Source organism: Eleutherodactylus coqui, chromosome 1, assembly GCF_035609145.1.
Source record: "Eleutherodactylus coqui strain aEleCoq1 chromosome 1, aEleCoq1.hap1, whole genome shotgun sequence".
In the NCBI taxonomy this organism is placed as follows: Eukaryota; Metazoa; Chordata; class Amphibia; order Anura; family Eleutherodactylidae; genus Eleutherodactylus; species Eleutherodactylus coqui.
The window spans coordinates 272,275,619-272,294,604 of NC_089837.1; the positions used below are offsets into that span (position 1 = coordinate 272,275,619).

The 18,986-nt window shown below is 45.7% G+C and overlaps 1 protein-coding gene across 1 annotated transcript in view; it reads right to left on the reverse strand.

The window, feature by feature from the left end:
* The window catches only part of ANKS1A (ankyrin repeat and sterile alpha motif domain containing 1A), a 357,683-nt gene extending 339,604 nt beyond the window's left edge, over positions 1-18,079 (reverse strand). Inside the window, exon 1 of the mRNA XM_066582735.1 lies at positions 17,888-18,079. Coding sequence (XP_066438832.1) covers positions 17,888-18,060 — 173 coding nt within the window. The 5' untranslated portion in view covers positions 18,061-18,079. The remainder of the gene's footprint in view (positions 1-17,887) is intronic.
* Positions 18,080-18,986: the final 907 nt, after the last annotated feature.

An 18,986-nucleotide genomic window follows, 5' to 3' on the forward strand; every position in this document is an offset into this window, starting at 1 on the left:
AGGAGAACTGCAGCCTGCCGCGCTGAACTCCGTCTGGCGGCACCAGGTGAGTATATATATATTTTTTATTTTTACACATTTCTGGATGAATTGCAGGGAAGGGCTTATATATTTAACCCCTTTCCGCCGACAATTCATCCCGCGATCGCCGGCAGCCCATTGCATTCAGTGGAGTCGGCTGTATTGCCGGTTCCATTGAATTCAATGGGCAAACATCGTTCTTCTCTGTCACAGCTGTTACAGCTGTGGCAGAGAAGAAGGATTTGTCTTCTATATGTTCTCAATGGGGTTGGCGCTGCTGCCGCCGGCCCCATTGAGCGCATATAGAAAAGATTTCTCAGGGAAGAAAGTTAAAGTAACCCGAACATCCGAACATCGAGTGGTGTTCGTTACGAATAACGAACATCCCGAACACCCTAATATTCGCCCGAGCATCAAGCTCGGACGAGTACGTTCGCTCATCTCTACTTACTAGATCTTTACGGTAGCTTCTCCAATTTAAAAGTCAACAAAAACAAATCAGTTTTACTGAATATATCCCTGCTTCCCACAGAGCCGAGGAAGTAAAGAAAACCTCCCCATATATCTGGGCAGAACGCTACATAGATTATCTAGGTATCAAAATCACAAATAATCTTACAAAACTCTATGAGAGCAATATGGTGCCATTACTAACAGAAATAGCAACACTTCTCTCTGCATATAACTTGCCTATTATTTCCTGGTTCGGAAGGAAAAATCTCATTAAAACTTACATCTTACCTAAAATTCTATATAAGCTACAAATGTTACCAATACACATCCCCAAATCCTTTTTCAAGAAAATCAGAACACAATTCTCATGCTTCTTCTGGAAATATAAACGCCCAAGGTTAGCATACTAACTAATGTCCAAGAGAAGGCAATATGGTGGCATAGGGCTCCCTAACATGCTAGAATACTACGAGGCAATAAACCTGAACAGGTGGTTGGACCTAATATCCCCGCTAAAAAACCATAAGTTGAGGGAAATCGCACAGTTAACCTATGGTAATAACTTCCTCAGAGACCTGTGGCTCCCCAGCCCTAAAATATATCGCTCCAAAGAATTTGATATATTGCTGAGGGGCGTCTGTGAGACCTGGGATTCTCTTTCACATGATCTAGCACCACCACCATCACCCTGTACACCCTTAGGCCGGCTTCACACGAGCGTGACGGGCTCCGCCGCGTAATATTCCGCGGTGAAGCCCGTCACGGCGCCCCCCAGAGACCCCATACTTACCAGCGGAAGATAGCGTGAAGACGCTTCCCCGCCCACCGCCGTCGCGTCATGTGACACGCCCACCGCGTCACATGACGCGGCCGGCCGCGTCACGTGACGCGCCGGCCGTGTCATATGACGCGCGGCGGTAGGCGGGGAAGCGTTTTTTCACGCTATCTTCCGCTGGTTGCAGCGGGAGATAGCGTGAACGGACGACTTCCATTGACTGCAATGGAAGCCGTCAGCGTGTACACCCGCGGCAAATAGAACATGCTGCGGGTGAGGACGGGAGATTTCACGGTGCGTAATTCCGCAGTGGAATTACGCATCGTGAGCATTGTGCTATTAGGTTCAATAGAACCTAATAGCAGGGGGCAACGCAGCGGATTTTTGCCGCGAATTTACGCGGCGTAAATCCGTTCGTGGGAAGGAGGCCTTAAACTTATTCACATATGTCATCAAGCATCCCAAGCCTTGGATTCCAGAGAACCTCTGGAATGTCTTTGAAAGACATTCAATCCATGACCTACAAACCATCATACACGAGGAACCTAACTCCATAATAAATACTCTATGCACACAAAGGAAGCAGCAAGATCTACACATAGCGCACATCTCAAATGTAATCTCAGACTTCAAAAGAGAACATCTTTCGGGGGGCGTGGCTGGACGAGCGGCGGGAAAGTCGCATCAGAGCGAGCTCCGCAACTGCCCATCACTTTCTATCCCTTACCGGGAGAAGACTCCACCGGAGAAGCCCGCGAATCTCCCCGGAATCATCCGCGGAACCCAAGGAGCATTTAGAGCCGCCCCTTGGTCGGGAGGCCCCTGGAGCGCGGTGAGGCCTACTCGGCCAGGCAGAGCCACGGACTAAAGTGCCGGCCTCGGAAGCCGGAAGAGACCCCGGGCCGTTCGAAACCAAGTGTGGCGGAGCGGGAGGCGGCGCCCCCCTCCCCTCTCACTACGAGCAGAGAAGTCCCCTGGAGAGCGGAGGAGGAGAGGGAGGCGGAGGCGACCCCGGGCCGCCCGGAGAAGCGTGCGGCTCAGCGGAAGACAGCGGAACCCCTCCGCTACAAGCAGAGGAGCCCCTGGGGAGCGGGAGAGGTAGAAGAGGCGGAGGCGACCCCGGGCCGCCGGGAGACGTGCGCGGCCGAGAGGGAGGCTGCCCCCCCCCCTTGCGGCAGGCAGAGAAGTCCCTGGACAACAGAATTGGAGGGAGAGAAGAGGAGGCAGACCTGACTCGGCTGCTCGGAGGTAGGATACAGAGGGAAGGGGGGAGACCAGGCTCCACGCAACAGCAGCAGTAGGGGACAGCTGCAGGAGATTCTGGGGGTTAAAACAGGCCACAAGCAGCCCAGGCATCGCAGTACTGCCCCTGAACATAACAGAGGGCCCCCCTGAGCAGGCGTACAGGCCATTAAAATCACAGAGACGCTGAGCCCCTGCACCTGTACGGCCCTGCATAAGCCACCATATTCAGGACTCAGAGCCTGGCCATAAAGAAAGGCAGTACACTCCCTCCTCTATCCCTGCAAGGGAGGCACAAAGGCTGTTGGGCCCGTGCCAAGCCCGTACCAACGCACCAACATCTTGGGGCAAGACAAAGAGACTCTCAGAGAGGAAGAAACCCCATATCCTCTCCCCCCTGCCCCCCCTTCCGGAGGAAACTCTAAACCGCCTCCCCGAGAAACGACCCTACCAAACCCTCCCTCCACACACTTTCCACCTCAGTATAAAGCAACCTCTTCGGTCCTGAAGGGGCAACCCTGAGACTAAACAAGAAGGACCCCCCTGCCAAAGGAAACCCATACCCAACAGTAATAAAAACACCATTCCGCCACAGCCAGATGGTATATCATGACTAAGTAAGGTAGCTCCATCCTCCACATGTGGCTCCAAAACAGCTCACGACAAGGCCAAACAGCATCAATGAACATCTAAGAACCCAAATTATTCTGAACACGCCTGCATGTGCTCTATATAAATATCATCCTGTCCGGTGAAAGCATCTGAACACAAACAGCGACTAGGTTAGCGTATCTCCCCAGAGCATATCTACACACGATGGTTAAGCGCCGTGGTAAAGCAACCGTCCCAAGAAGACTCTCAGAGTTCTTCCCCCCTGGTCCCCGAGGCAGCAGAAACGAACCGGCTACTCCCCACACGAGGAACCTCGAAACCGAAGAAACGACCATGACTCAAAGCTCTGCTGTCCCATCACAAAACTCCACCCCAGGCTCTGTCTCTCCCTCCCCGGGCAGCTCCAACTCCCCTCCCAGAAGTAGCGGCAAGAGAAACGTACAGGAATCTTCCCCAACCTCACCCTTATCTAAAGGCCCTGCGGTAAAGAAGAGCCAGAACGAAAAGCCACCAGAATCCACACAGCAAACAATCTCTACAAACAACCTTCAAGCTTATCCAGACTCCGAGAGTCCCTTAACCATAAATGCTCTGAAGAATATGCTGATTTCGCTACAAAAAGATATATCCAACGACATACAGAACTTATCTGGACAACTACAATCCAACATAGATCACCTTGCCACCCGAACCGATCATATCGAGCAAAAGCTAGGTGAATTCACCAAAGCTCATAACGAGATAGTGGACGCCCACGGCAACCTAGAAGATGAAGTAGCCCGGCTGCGAGAAAAGGTCGTTGATCTAGAAGACCGTTCCAGAAGGAATAATCTCAAATTCAGGGGAGTACCGGAGGAGGTGTCCCCCCCCCCCCCCCCGATATCCCACAATACCTACTTAAGATGCTACAAACGCTTCTCCCGGACCTTCCCGAAATAGAATACGCAATCGACAGAGCACACAGGATCCCGAAAGCGCATTCTGCCCCTGAATCTGCACCAAGAGATATCCTCGCAAGGATTCACTTCTACAAAATAAAAGAAGTCCTGACCGTAGGAAGACGCAGGGGAATATTGCCGACCCCATACGAGCATATCCAAATATTCCCAGACCTCTCGGCGGCTACTTTGCAGGCACGCAGGCAACTCTCAGCAATAACATCAGCTCTCCGAGAGGCCAACATCAAGTATAGATGGGGATTCCCAACTAAGCTTCTGATTTCTAGAAACGGGACTCTCCATGTCGTGACCTCAATAGAGGAAGGCGTCTCTCTCCTGAAGCAGTGGGAAGTCCCTACCCTCCAGAAATCCCCGAGGACGGCGGGGAGCTCACTCCCTAGAATTGAACACGACTGGTCGGTCGCGGACAAACGCGGCAAACATGCGTAACTAGGTGCCCCGAAAAGGCCTAGACCCATTCCCATCTTTCTCCACTAAGGAGCCCATAACGGATGGTTTGAAATGCCATCCCCCCCCAAAGCTCATTCACCCAGTGCCTTTCGGCACTGGATGAACAACCTTTTGATTTTGTTGAATGTTGATGTTTATTTTTATGTTATTTTTAGTTATAAAGATGTTCCCAGGAGGTACTTTCCCCACTTTTCTGCCACCCTAAACACAATAAGATGCCACGACAGCCTAGCATACAAACCACATATCAGTCATGCCAGTTAACATCACTTCCCTAAATGTAAAAGGCCTGAACAGTCCTTATAAACGGAGCATGCTCTGGAGACAGGCTATCAAATCCCACTCTGATGTCTTCTTTGCACAAGAGACCCACTTCTTAAGGAATAAGCACCCCCCCTGTAACCACCCTAAATTCCCACACATCTTCTTGGCATCGAACGGGGAGAAAAAGAAAAAAGGAGTAATGATAGCCATAAGCCAAAAAGTATCATTCTCCCAAAAAAACGTATATGCAGACCCAGGCTGTCGCTTCCTAATACTGGTATGCGAGATAAACGCTACCACTTACACCCTGGTAAACGTCTATTTCCCCCCGAATAGACAAGCCAAATTCTTTAAACAAGTCCTAACAGAAATGGCCAAAATCCGTGAAGGTAATCTAGTGATAGGAGGAGACCTAAACTCAGTACTAGACCCTGAACTGGACTCCACTGCGAGAGGCAGAGGCACATCACCTATTGCCCCGATTGTTCATACTGAGGGGCTATACGATGTATGGAGATGCCTACACGGAACAGAAAAAGATTATACTTTCCTCTCCGCATCTCACGCATCTTACTCTCGAATCGATGTGTTTCTGCTGCCGCAGAGGGGTCTAGAGAACACCATTCAGGCTGAAATTGGAACGATTTCATGGTCTGACCATGCCCCGATATCCTTGTCCCTCCGAGAGTCAGCCAGCTACTCTCCATCATCCCCATGGAGATTAAATGAATATTCCCTAAACCTCCCGGAGCATGAATTGCCGCTCAAGGAAGAACTAGAGGGCTTCTTTGCAAATAATATAGGCTAGGTCCCGAACATGCATACCGTATGGAATGCTCATAAAGCCTTCATGCGGGGCATGTTCATAAAACTCGGAGCCAGGGCAAAAAAGAAAAGAGATGAGGAATTCAATAGATTGATGGATCAAATCAAATCTCTAGACTCTCTAAACAAAAAAGAACCATCTATACAAAGAACAGCAGATCTGTTTAACCTGAGAGCGAAGCTTCAGAATCTACTAGTTGCTAAGCATGACATCTCGTTCCTAAAATTTAAGATGCAATTTTACGCACACGACAACAGGACCGGGGCCTTGCTAGCAAAACAACTAAAAGATCGCAGAGCGAAAGAAAGAATTAGACACATGTTCGACTCCCAAGGCAAGAAAATATTCCATCCCCAAAAGATCGCAAATATGTTCGCCACATATTATTCTTCCTTATATAATCTAAAGGACAACCCAAACATACACCATCCCCATAACGAAGAAATACAACAATTTTTACAAAGCATAAATCTTCCCTGTCTCTCCCCCGAGCAATTAGATAATCTCTCGGCTCCAATTTCTACTCAAGAAGTATTAGATACGATCCAATTACTAAAACCACATAAATCCCCAGGCCCAGACGGCTTCTCAAATGGCTATTATAAAAAATTCGCCCCAATTTTAGCCCCTCACCTGGCATCCGTGTTTAATGGTGCGATGGGAAGTGGCTCCTTCCCACCCGAAATGTTGGAAGCTCTGATTGTCACCATCCCCAAACCAGGGAAGGAGAGCACAACTCCGGCTAATTTCCGTCCTATCTCTCTCCTAAACACGGACGTTAAAATATATGCAAAACTTCTTAGTATAAGACTGTTCTCGGTCCTCCCTCTACTAGTGGCAGAAGATCAGGTTGGATTCGTTCCCCAGAGACAGGCCCCTGATGGTACCCGACGGTTCCTGAATCTCGTTAGGGTGGCAGAAAGGAATGGAACCCGGCACTACTCCTGGCGTTAGATGCCGAGAAAGCATTCGATCGCATACACTGGGGATTCCTGGAAGCCACCCTGCGGAAATTCGGCTTCTCCGGGCCTATTAAATCAGCAATCTTAGCATTGTATTCAACTCCATCTGCAAGAGTCCTCTCTTCAGGCTGCCTCTCCTCCTCATTCTCCATTTCCAACGGTACAAGGCAGGGGTGCCCCCTTTCTCCGCTAATATTTGCCCTGATCATGGAACCTCTGGCGGAAAAGATCAGGAGCAATCAGAACATACAGGGAATTAAAATAGCTTCACAAAACCACAAAATCGGACTATACGCAGACGACGTTATCCTAGCCATTACAATTCCCATTTCCTCACTGACACAAGCCCAATCCACCCTAGCCCAGTTTGGCGATGTTTCATACTACAAGGTTAATAACACAAAATCCCAAATGCTGAACCTAGGCTTAGACGAAAAGACCACTCAGGCCATCACGGAAGCCTTCCCCTTTTCCTGGTCTAAAGACGCGCTACCATATCTAGGCATTAATATCACTCACATACCCTAGCTCCCTGACCTTTTCAAAAAACTACCTATCACTTTTGCACCGTATTCCGAGCATTCTAAATAAATTCCGCAAACCCTTCATCTCATGGGCTGGCAGAATAGCAGCGGTTAAAATGATGATCCTCCCGCGTATATTATACATCTATAGAACCGTTACAATCCCGATCCCTGCGCATTTTATGTCAAAACTTCAAGCTCTTATCAACCAATTTATTTGGGGAGGAGCACACGCCAGAATCAAATTCTCCACCTTGGCAAGGCCATACGAACTAGGAGGGATGCAAGCCCCAGACATTAAGCGTTATTTTGCAGCAGCCACACTAGACCAAATCAGGCACTGGTGGACCCCCACATCCCCCAAGAAATGGGTAAGCATAGAAGCAGCAACCCTGGGAGCCCCCCTGATCTCTCTCCTCGGAGTCAACTCCCCCCCCCCCCCTCCGCCGCCTCATGCCCTACCAAGCATACAAGTGTCGGTTCGGATATGGAACCAACTAGCCTCCTCAACCTCTGAAAAAATACCGGCCACACTTCTCCCACTGAGATTCCTGTCTTCCATTCTCCCGGATTTTGAATTTAGGACCTGGGAGAAGCTGGGAGTCAGGAAGATCGGAGACCTATATAGAGACGGGGCCATTATGAACTTCCCTACAGCAAGTGAGACACTAAAACTTCCCAATAAACTGGGCTTCTCCCACCTAAGATTAAGGTACGCATTACAATCTCTAGATGTCCATAAACCCACATTTCCTAAGGTGGCCTTTGCTTTCTTCTCACTCTCAACAGGGGCCTCCGGAGGCATTTCTACCTTTTATGAAACCTCATTCTCCCAGTCAGTCCAAACTAAATCAACCCACATGACCCTATGGGAGCTTGACTTTAAACAAACTTTTAGCTTGGAAGAGTGGAACCGAGCACTCTCATGGACTAAAACGATTTTGCACGGCATCTCCCATTGGGAATCTTCCCAAAAAATATTTCTTCGCTGGTACCTTACCCCAGCAAGAATATCCAAAATGAACCCCCTAGTCTCGGAGGCTTGCTGGAGAGGGTGTGGCGCAAAGGGCACCTATCTCCAGATGTGGTGGCTATGTCCCATCATAAGGTCCTTCTGGAACCTTGTATTCAATCTCATATACTCAGTCACCCGCCAGCATGTCTCCCCAGACCCTACCCTGGCCCTCTGCTTCCTGAAAACGGACAAACTATCTCCCTTCTATTCAGCCATTACCTCACACATCATCTTGGCGGCACGCCTGGCAATCGCCAGACATTGGAAGGCAGAGGAAGCGCCTCAGATTTCAGAAGTTAGAAACTTGGTGGAACTTACTTTCCACCTAGAGGAAGCCTTTGCGCGTAGAGCTGCCTCCAGATCCCACCGAATGTCTTGCTGGGTAACCTGGCTGGACTATACAAGCAACAACCCTTTATAGAAACGAGGAGAACTTGAGGGGGAAAAGACACGGGGGCTCCAAAGAAAAGACATAAAAATAACTAACATAAGTCTGTGAAATCCCCCCACCCGATCAACTCCAAACACGTTTCACCACTACCTCCCTTAGCTTTCTTAATCCTTTCTCTCCCCCCCCCCCCCCCCGACTCCCCCCACCTTCTAGCAGATGGAATTCGGGCCTATACTGTAAAAACCTATTAGCATAACACAAGGATAATTATCTTAACAGGGAAAAAGTACCTCCACTGGTTTCACCCCCCTCCCTTTTTTTTTTTATTTCTCTCTCTCTTTTTGGTTTTTACATTGTTTTGCAAAGGTTGTAATGTTTGATTATGTTTTCGGCAGTATGTCCACCCATGTTACATTTCTGTATTGCTAAGATCTAGATTCACCTATTAAGGTGTCTCCACAACTCTGTAACTGGCTGGAAAAAGTTTGAAAAAATTTCAATAAAAATTTAATTATAAAAAAAAAAAAAAAAAGAGAACATCTTTCAACAAGACCAACAACAGATTTCGAAAGACTAATAAAAAACCAAAATACAGGATCTAGGAAAATTTCCTACATAACCAAAAACTTTACATCAACCCACAAGTTTTCTAGGCCAACCTTTGTAACGTCTCACCTTGCGTACGTCTCCGAGAAAACCATTGCAAACTCTTATCGAGATGGTATAAGACTCCCGAGTGGCTATTTACCTACAAACTCTCAGATTTAGTTAAAGGGGTCGTCCCGCGCCGAAACGGGTTTTTTTTTTCAATAGCCCCCCCCGTTCGGCGCGAGACAAACCCGATGCAGGGACTTAAAAAAAAAACCGCACAGTACTTACCCGAATCCCAGCGCTCCGGTGACTTCTTACTTACCTAATGAAGATGGCCGCCGGGATCTTCACCCTTGGTGGACCGCAGGGCTTCTGTGCAGTCCATTGCCGATTCCAGCCTCCTGATTGGCTGGAATCGGCACGTGACGGGGCGGAGCTACGAGGAGCCGCTCTCCGGCACGAGCGGCCCCATTCAGAAAAGAAGAAGACCGGACTGCGCAAGCGCGTCTAATCCGGCGATTAGACGCTGAAAATTAGACGGCACCATGGAGACGAGGACGCTAGCAACGGAGCAGGTAAGTGAATAACTTCTGTATGGCTCATAATTAATGCACAATGTACATTACAAAGTGCATTAATATGGCCATACAGAAGTGTATACCCCCACTTTGTTTCGCGGGACAACCCCTTTAAGTGTTGGCGCTGCCAAGAAAACTTAGGCTCATATCTACACATCTGATGGAGTTGCAAGGAAATAAACCCCTTCTGCGCAGAAATCGAAAAAGAAATCGCAAAAATCCTCAAGAAAGCCTTCCAGTTATCGCCAGACGTAATAATACTGAGCAAACCGAATAAGACATTTAACCCTCAAGAAGACAAGCTTATTTCATTCATGGTAACAGCAGCAAAAACACTGATCCCCCTCTATTGGGGAAGCACAATATCTCCCTCCATAAAGATTTGGAAAGAAAAGATGGCTCAGATCCATCAGTTTGAGGAGATCCTTAGTTGGACAAATTCAACATATACTTCCTGAACACATGGTCACCCTGGGTAAGCTATCAATCCAACACCACAACAAGGGATTAAGCCCCGTCTTAGCACAAACAAGTTAAACTATACATGATTACATCACACCTAACCGCTCCCCAGAGAACAAGGCATTTGACACACAGTCTAGGAAGTTGACCGCCCTCTTGGCCCAAAGATATCACCAACCTCTGCCCCTGCACGAGATTCCTCCCCCCAAGTAAGAAAGCGTGCCTAGCTTATAAGACAGCCGGTCGAGCGCGCCCTCTAGTGGCTGACTCTCTGCAAGCCCCCAGTGGAGACTCGGCAATTCTCATGGGCTATGTTGGCCCAGACTAGATATCGTTAAAATTCATGTAACTCGATAAATGGAGGGTGCGACGACCCGCATGCAGAGATACACGGAGAGAAGTAAGGAAAATAAATAGGGAGTAGCAGACCACACGGAATGCAGGCAGAAGTTAACAACATAAACAGGACGAGTCGGGAAACCAGACTCAATCCTGTGGATAACAGCGTCGCCCCCCCCCCACACACACACAATCTCTCCCCCCTCCCCTCCCCCCGTTAATATTCTTTAATCATTATATAAGGTTACTACATGTTTACGGATGCATGAGTGCGCTCACAAAAGGGTGACGGCGGCTCGTTCCGGCCCGGCGAATAAAGCCTTAAAGCGAACAAATCTGGGCAGGGGGAAGCTGCCGGGACCGACTATCAGATATATGTAATACCTATGACTGTGCCTGTATATAATCTCAAAACAATATGTCTGACTATAGCAAGGTTAAGCTATAATTCCACAAAGCGCACCCTCTCGCTACTGTTTACTCTGTTATATAACCTTTGAAGCAGTTTTGCCGCAGAAGCAGTTCTTCTGCGGCAAAACCGCAACAGAAAAAACGCAGCAAAACTGCAACAAATCCGCCCTGTGTGAACCCGGCCATAATTGGAGACTCAGCTAAAAATGCCCAAACATACCCTGTTTCCCTGAAAATAAGACATACCCTGAAAATAAGACAGAGCATGATTTTCCAGAATTTGTGAGGAAGCGAAATGATTTTTCGGGCTTTTTGAGGATGCTTGAAATATAAGCCCTACTCCAAAATTAAGCCCAGCTAACAGTTAATTTAAAAAGAGTCAATTTAAATAGTGTCCAGGCAGCTATACATGCCTTAGGCCTCCCTCACACAGGGTGTTTTGTACAGCATTTAGCGCTGCCTTTTTAGCCCAGCGCTAGACGCTGTACAAGGCTCCCATTCATTTTAATGGGGCTGCTCACACAGGGCTAAAAACGCAGCGCCTTCCAACGCTGCGCTTTGACAGCGATGCATGTTCTATTTTTGGGTGTTTTCAGCCCTGCGTCGCCCATTGAAATGAATGGGCAGCGCTTTCAGCACTGCTGAAAACGCGGCAACACTTGGACTTACAATAGAAGCCCTACCCCGAAAATCAGTCCCAGCTAGGCTAGATAGAGAAAAAAAGAAAGTAATACTCACCTAACCACTGCGGTCCGGGTCGCGGCCGCTGGTCTCTGGTCTCTGCCGCTGATCCGGGCTTCCCCTGCACTCCCAAGTCTATTGCCGTAGGCCAGGTTTGAGAACCCTGTCTCCAGCAATAGATTGCTGTGATTGGTTGTCGGCGCTGGCTCTATGCCCAATCACAGCCCTTCATTTTGCAGTATTTCCGCATCCAAAAAACAGTCAAACTCTGCACGCTATCTAATTTGAAGTGGCCCTGTCCTTTTTAGAATGATGGGGGTAAAAAAAAAAATAAATAAATAAATCATACGTCGTGATAAGTCCCACTCCCTGACATGTTAGCACTTTGCTATAAATAAGTTTTGGGATGCAGTTTGGGCTCTCTGTCTCAAAGGTTCGCCATCACTGTTTTACTCCATATGCAAGGTCTTCATAAAATTTAAATGTCGCGCGTTTCTTTTTGTTCATTTGTTAATGTGCCTCAGGAAAGCGCCATTGTGCTCTGAAAGCTGGCAATTAGCGTAATTGGGTAACCAAAAAATAAAATAAATTATATATAAAATACTTTTTGATACAACAGTATTTAACATCAGATAATGTGTTTTTAACACATTGACTGCCATGCGAGTTGCATTTAACTCGCACTAGTTTTGAGGCTGGAGCCTCAAGCATTCTATAGAACTTGCGCATATAAAACACTAAACAGTAACACATTTTTCATTAAGTTAGGCCACTCTCACATGGTGTCGGCAAAACGCCGCAATTTTGATTGCAGTGTCTTGCCGCGATTCTACCACCGTTTTCGAACACATGTTATTGCCTCTGACAGCGAGTTTTAACGCATTGTGATTGGTGGTGAGCTGCATTAATCGCAGCAAAATAGAGCAGACAGTGCTCGAAAGCGAAGAGTGCGCAGTGCGAAGGACTTTGCGCCTGTGACCATTCTGCAACGATGATTACAGAATGGCCATGAGACAGACGGCTTCCATTGACTTCAATGGAAGCAGCTCATGCGTAACCTGCACAAAATTTTCAATTGATTTCTGCTCACTGGCAGAAAATCGCGTTTTCTCATAGTATACTAAGGGGCTGTATTTGCTGCGGAATCCAGCTCTGGATTTCATAATGCAAATCCGCCTGTGTGCAGGAGGCCTTAATGTTTAACCTCATGTATCTCATGCAAATGGCGTATTAGGTCTCCACTTAGTACAGTCTCCCAGAAAGGTGCATGAGGCCTCAAACTATCTGCTTTTGTCAGACAGTATATTGAAGAGAAATATCCCATAACTTTAATAAATTAAGGTACTGTCTAGGCTATGAGACTACTCTTTGCTTCGCATAAAAAGCATAGCATAAGGCCTCATGTCCAAGGGAAAATTATATTTATTAAATCCGCGCAGTTCTCCTGCGCTTGAAATCCGCATCCATAGGAAAGCATTGACCATCCGCGTTTAGTTAAATAGCTGTGGTTGTATTTCAAGTGATTTGCGGATTTCACGTGCGGGAAAAAAAAAAAAAAAATGCAGCATGCTTCATTTTAAGACGGCTCACGCGCGCGGTGGGCTAAATTGTCCGCTATCTCAAAGGATCTCCCGCACGCCAAAAAGACAATTTAAAGTGCATCCACAGGGGAAATCTGCAGCAGAAATCCACACGGGCCATATTTTTCCCGTGGACATGAAGCCTAATGCCAGTTCATGCCAGAAAGAAACCAATATGGCTCAATAAAAATGTAAAGGATGCAAAAAACAAACAAACAAACAAAAAAAAAGAAAGCGTTTAAACTACTAAAACAATAAGGCAGCTAAGAAGCGCTAACATCATACAGCGAAAAAAACTAAACATGTAATGGAAAGATCAAAATTGCTAAGGAGGAGGCAGAAAAATCGATGGCCAAAGAGAACAAAAAATAACCCTAAACTATTCCTCAACTATATTAACAGCAAAAGGATTTGCACTGAGAGCACTGGCCCTTCAACAAATAATGTAGGAGAAATCATAGAAGATGATGGGAGGTGGAGGGGGGGGGGGGGTGAAGGCAAATCTATTAAATTGTTTATTTTCAAGTGTATTCACGAATGTAAAAGGAAGTGTCACACGAGATGCAGGGGAATAGAACGGACCCCCCACTAAGTATTGCATACCTAACACAGGAGGAAATGCAGCGCCGGTTAAAGAGGATTAAAGTCGATAAATCGCCGGGCCCAGATGGAATACACCCAAGGGTTCTAAGGGAAGTAAGTGATGTGATCATTAGACAGCAAATTCTTATATTTATGGACACTATCAAGACCGGGGTTGTACCATTGGATTAGCGGATTGTCAATGTGGTTTCAATATACAAAAAGGGGCCCAAAAGAGAGCCTGGTAACTACAGGCCGGTAAGTCTCACTATTGTAACTGGAAAATATATTTGAGGGGTTTCTGAGAGACGCCATCCTAGAATACCTCGAGAACAACGGAATAACTCCTCACCAACATGAGTTCATGGGGGGTGGGGTGGGGGTCGATCATGTCAGACCAATCTGATGAGCTACTACAAAGAAGTAAGTTCTAGGCTGGACCTGGGAGAGTCTATTGATCTTGTATATCTGGATTTCTCCAAAGCATTTGACACCGTGCCGCATAATAGGCGGATATATAAAATGAGACAGCTCGGACTGGGTGAAAATGTGTCTATCTGGGTAAAAAACTGGGTCAGAGATTGAAACCAGAGGGTGGTAATAAATGGTTTGTACTCTGATTGGGCCACAGGGCTCAGTATTAGGCCCCATTCGGTTCAATATATTTATCAATAACCTGATAGAGGGACTGCACAGTAAAATATCAATATTTGCAGATAATACAAAATTATGCAAAATAATTAATATAACGGAGAACAATGTACGGCTACAAAAGGACCTAGATAAGCTGGGGGCTAGGGCAGAAAAATGGCAAATGAAGTTCAATGTTGATAAGTGTAAGGTTATGCACATGGGCAGGAGCAACAGATGTCACCAATATACACTAAATGGGGTTCTACAAGTAAAAAGTGATATGGAAAAAGACCTGGGGGTACTAGTGGATTGTAGACTAAACTGGAGTAACCAATGTCAGTTAGCTGCTGCAAAAGCTAATAAGGTCTTGGGGTGCATTAAAAGAGGCATAGGGGCGAGAACATTATTCTTCCACTATACAGGGCACTTGTCAGGCCTCACATAGAATATTGTGTACAGTTCTGGACACCGATGCTCAGGAAAGATGTTGCAGCACTTGAGGGAGTTCAAAGAAAGGCAACTGAATTAATATACAGAATGGAAGGACTAGAATATTCAGAGAGGCTATCAAAATTAGGATGATTCACTCTGGAAAAATTACGGCTAAGGGGCAACCAAATAACTATGTATAAATATATTAGGGGAAAATACAGGGATCTCTCCCATGATCTGTTTATACCCAGGACTGCGTCGATAACAAGAGGGCATCCACTACGTCTAGAAGAAAGCAGGTTTCATCACCAACACAGAAGGGTGTTCTTTACTGTAAGAGCAGTGAGACTGTGGAACTCTGACTGAGGATGTGGTGATGGCAAAATCTATTGAGGAGTTTAAGAGGGGACTAGACATCTTTCTAGAGCGCAAAAATATTACAGGACATAGACATTAGGTGACCAGAGTTGTTGTTGGTCCGGGTCTTACATTTAGGTAGGAACTATCAAAGGTTGATTCAGGGATTAGTCAGATTGCCATTATGGAGTCGGGAAGGAATTATCTGCCTCTTGGGTTTTTTTGCATTCCTCTGGATCAACAAGGAAGTAGAAAAAGGCTAAACTAGATGGACATTGTCTTCATTCAGCCCAACATACTATGTTAGGTACCCACTGCAGACACTGCTTGTATTTCTTGGGGTACACGTCAGTCTTACTGCATCTCTGTATGCCTATAATTTCATATAAAGGCGTTTTGTTTTCAGCCACATCCTGTGCGAGTTGATGAGAAAAATAAGCCCTTACTTTATTGAATAGTATGCAGTTGCATTTATAATTATCGAACCACCATTGCAAGTTAGGTTAATTTGCAAACTTTCAGCTGCTGGCAGAAACAATAAAAAAAACACTGTCAAGTGCTTGTTCACATTGCTTTGAGGATTCAATTTTCCTGCTTTGGTCAGGGAGTAGGAAAACTGCACACTCTGGCTGAATGTGCTATCTTATAACTTATCTGAACCGATAAAAACTAAAAGATTGAATTCTTGAATGTTTTAGTTTCAGTGAAGTATAGTACTCGTTACTTTAGAAAACACCAACTAAGGCCACGCTCACACATGAACGCGGCAAAGCACCGCAATTTCAAATGCGACGCTTTGCTACGATTTTACTTTCGGATTGTGATGGGGTGTACTAAACAGACAAAGATAGAACAGACCCCGCCCAAAAATTGCAGCGCTGGAAAGCACCGTCCAACGACACAATTGAGCGCACATCTGCGAAGCCCCATTGATTTCAATAGGAGCGTTATATCACGATTACATGACGTTCCAAGCGCCACGTTAATCGTGGTAAAAACCGCCTCTGTGAGAGAGGCCCAAGAACCTAGATTTACACTATCAAAGCTTTCATCTAAAGTTTGGCCAGTTTGGGTTACTGTGACTTAACAAAAAAAATTTTTTTGAGCAAGATTCTAATTTTAAAAACGTGCCTTATGCTAGATCTGGCAATGCAAGGGGTTTTCTAACTCTCTAAAATTGATAACCTACCTGTGTACCGTGCAAGAAGCATATTATTTTGCAGTGACCTGGGGTATTTTTAGCCAATATCACACCAGGCAACTGCAGAATGGAAAAATGATTTGCTTCCTGGTCCATACGGGGTGACAGAGGTCCAGCAAAAAACTTATCTGCCAGTGTCATAGGGGGACTGACTCCTAATAAACAGCTATTGACCTATCCTGTGCATAGGTCACCAACTTTGGAGAGCTCAATAGTAAAAAAAAAAAAAAAAGTAAAAGCGCTAAACAAAAAAGAGAAAAAAACATTCACTTTTTCTTTTTAATTAAGCCCTTTCACATTAAGCTCTGTTACTTACAAAAAATGGCCAAGAAACTGATCCCAAACTGAGAAAGACCCTCACGGAATAGACAAAAGGATAAAACTATTTTTATTAGAATTGCTAAAAAAAAAACAAAAAAAAAAAAACATACAACACACACAGGGCACAAATACAGCGTGGTTCACGTCCTGTCAGTGACCAGGTACTCGGCCAACAAGGTGAAAATTGGACAAAATGAAAATCATTGCTGGCTTACTGCAGTCAGAAGTGACTAGGCACCAGAAGAACAGGAGCAGCAGGAAATCAGGTGTGGTGAGTACAACTAGGTAACACCTTCAGGACTTCTTCACACTTGCGATCGCAATATCGCTGTGAAATGTCTGAGCATCAGCGATGCTTTTTCTTGCAAAAAACCATCGCTGCCGCTTGCAATTTTTTCATGCGCTTTTATCACGACGATATGAGTTTCGAATGTTAAGACCGTGTTTCACAAAAATAGAAAGTTCATGCTTTGCAATGCGATAAAAAGGAGGCTTCATAGAGAAACATGGGAGATAAAAAAAAAAAAAAGTAAAATGCAGATAGGATATGCTCCGATTTTTTTTTCTTCACTCCACATCACTTGAGTGATTACATCACAAATGGGAATGAAACTATGACAACTTGAGAATTCTACGTATTCACTCACTAACATTACTCAAAAATGACGCAATTTTCTTGCAAGTGTGAAGGCACTCTTAAAAGGGGTGCGGGTGGAAAATCGTCTGGTAATACATTAAGGTACATGTGACAGATTTTTAGCAGAAATTTCTACAACTGAAAACCTATTTTATTTGCCTGAATTTGATTGTTTATTCAACATGAATGTCTGCAAATGCCACCCAGAATTATGGATCATTTACATATTATGCTTTATGCACCACCAAGCAGGACAATTGGACTGTAAATTAGAACACTACCAAAGGATTACCACTCTTTGACACAATGTACCATTATGGTAAAACAGGAAATCTTGTGTTTTGTCGTTTGTAGGTCATAACATACAAATAATTCCCTGTGAGGGTAATCCGTTTGAATACTGACCTGTGAGCTGCTGAAGTCAGGAGCTAACAAAGCTATGGACGTTTTAGTACGAACAAACAAGTACTAACATGACATGTAACAGTTATGATAGCTAGCACGTCTACAAATCCCACACATCGCACATACTAACATGATAGCACCCAATGGTAAGTTATCTATGCGTTATTAGTACAGACACCTTACCTGAGCAGACTACTTAGTGGGTGACTGACAGACCCTCCTCCACTTGCTCCAGTCCCACCCCCAGACGCTCCAACTGGACCGGCTCCACTTAATCGTTTACCCCCTAGCAACCTCTCTACTGCTGACCGGTTACCGGTACGAGCAGCTTCAAGAAGATCCTGCTCTTTCCCCATCCCGCCGTCACCCCGGCAACCACGCCCCCGCCGACACTTCCGAGACGAACGTATATACGTCACCTCGTACATTCCAAGGTCTTGTGTACAGTCAACGTGATATCGTATCGTGATACGCATGCCTCTTCTGCTCTGCTCAGATTGTTACACAGACTGTGTATAATAAAGTTTGTTTAAAGTTACAATACTACAAGCGCAGAAGTCACTGGTTCCTACCGCGCGACTATACAGATTTGTACATAGAACATCAAAATAGACAGATGATATTGACAGATAATGCTTCTGTGTGGCTAGATTCAATTGTGCCACAGGACTATTGTATCAAAATATAAAATAGAGACAAGTGGATGGATTTATAAAACTAAAAGAAAAGTGGTCTTCGTTGCCCATAGCAAAGAAAGCACAGCTTGCATTTTTCAACAGAGACAGAGAAATACAAAATGAAAGCTGCATTTTGGTTTGTTTCTGTGAGCAAAAATAACTTTTTTCTTTTAGCCAGCTTCATGAATCTAACTTGGGCCAGGCTCCATTGTGCTGCAGATAGGGTTGCCACCCCGCTGGTAATTCACCGGCCTGGGCAGTTAATTTGCCCGCCAGGCTGGTGTCGGAATTTTCTTTTTACCATCCATAATAAAGGGCGGTATTTTTGCATTCTTTCTGGAAGCGGGGTTTATATTCCCTGCCACCAGCAAAGATAATGCTCTTATTGGTTAGCTGGCGTCAGCCAATAAGAGGCTGGTACTGGGTTAACTAATCAGAGCTATTCAATGTATCGTCTTTGTATCGTCAGCAAACTTGCAATGTGTGGGTGCCCATCGCTCCTGCAGGCTGTCGCGATGTCCTCCGTGCTGGCAGAGCATTTCTTTCTGGAAGCAGGGCTTGAATTCCCCCGCCTCAAGCAAAAGATAATGCTCTGATTGGCTAGT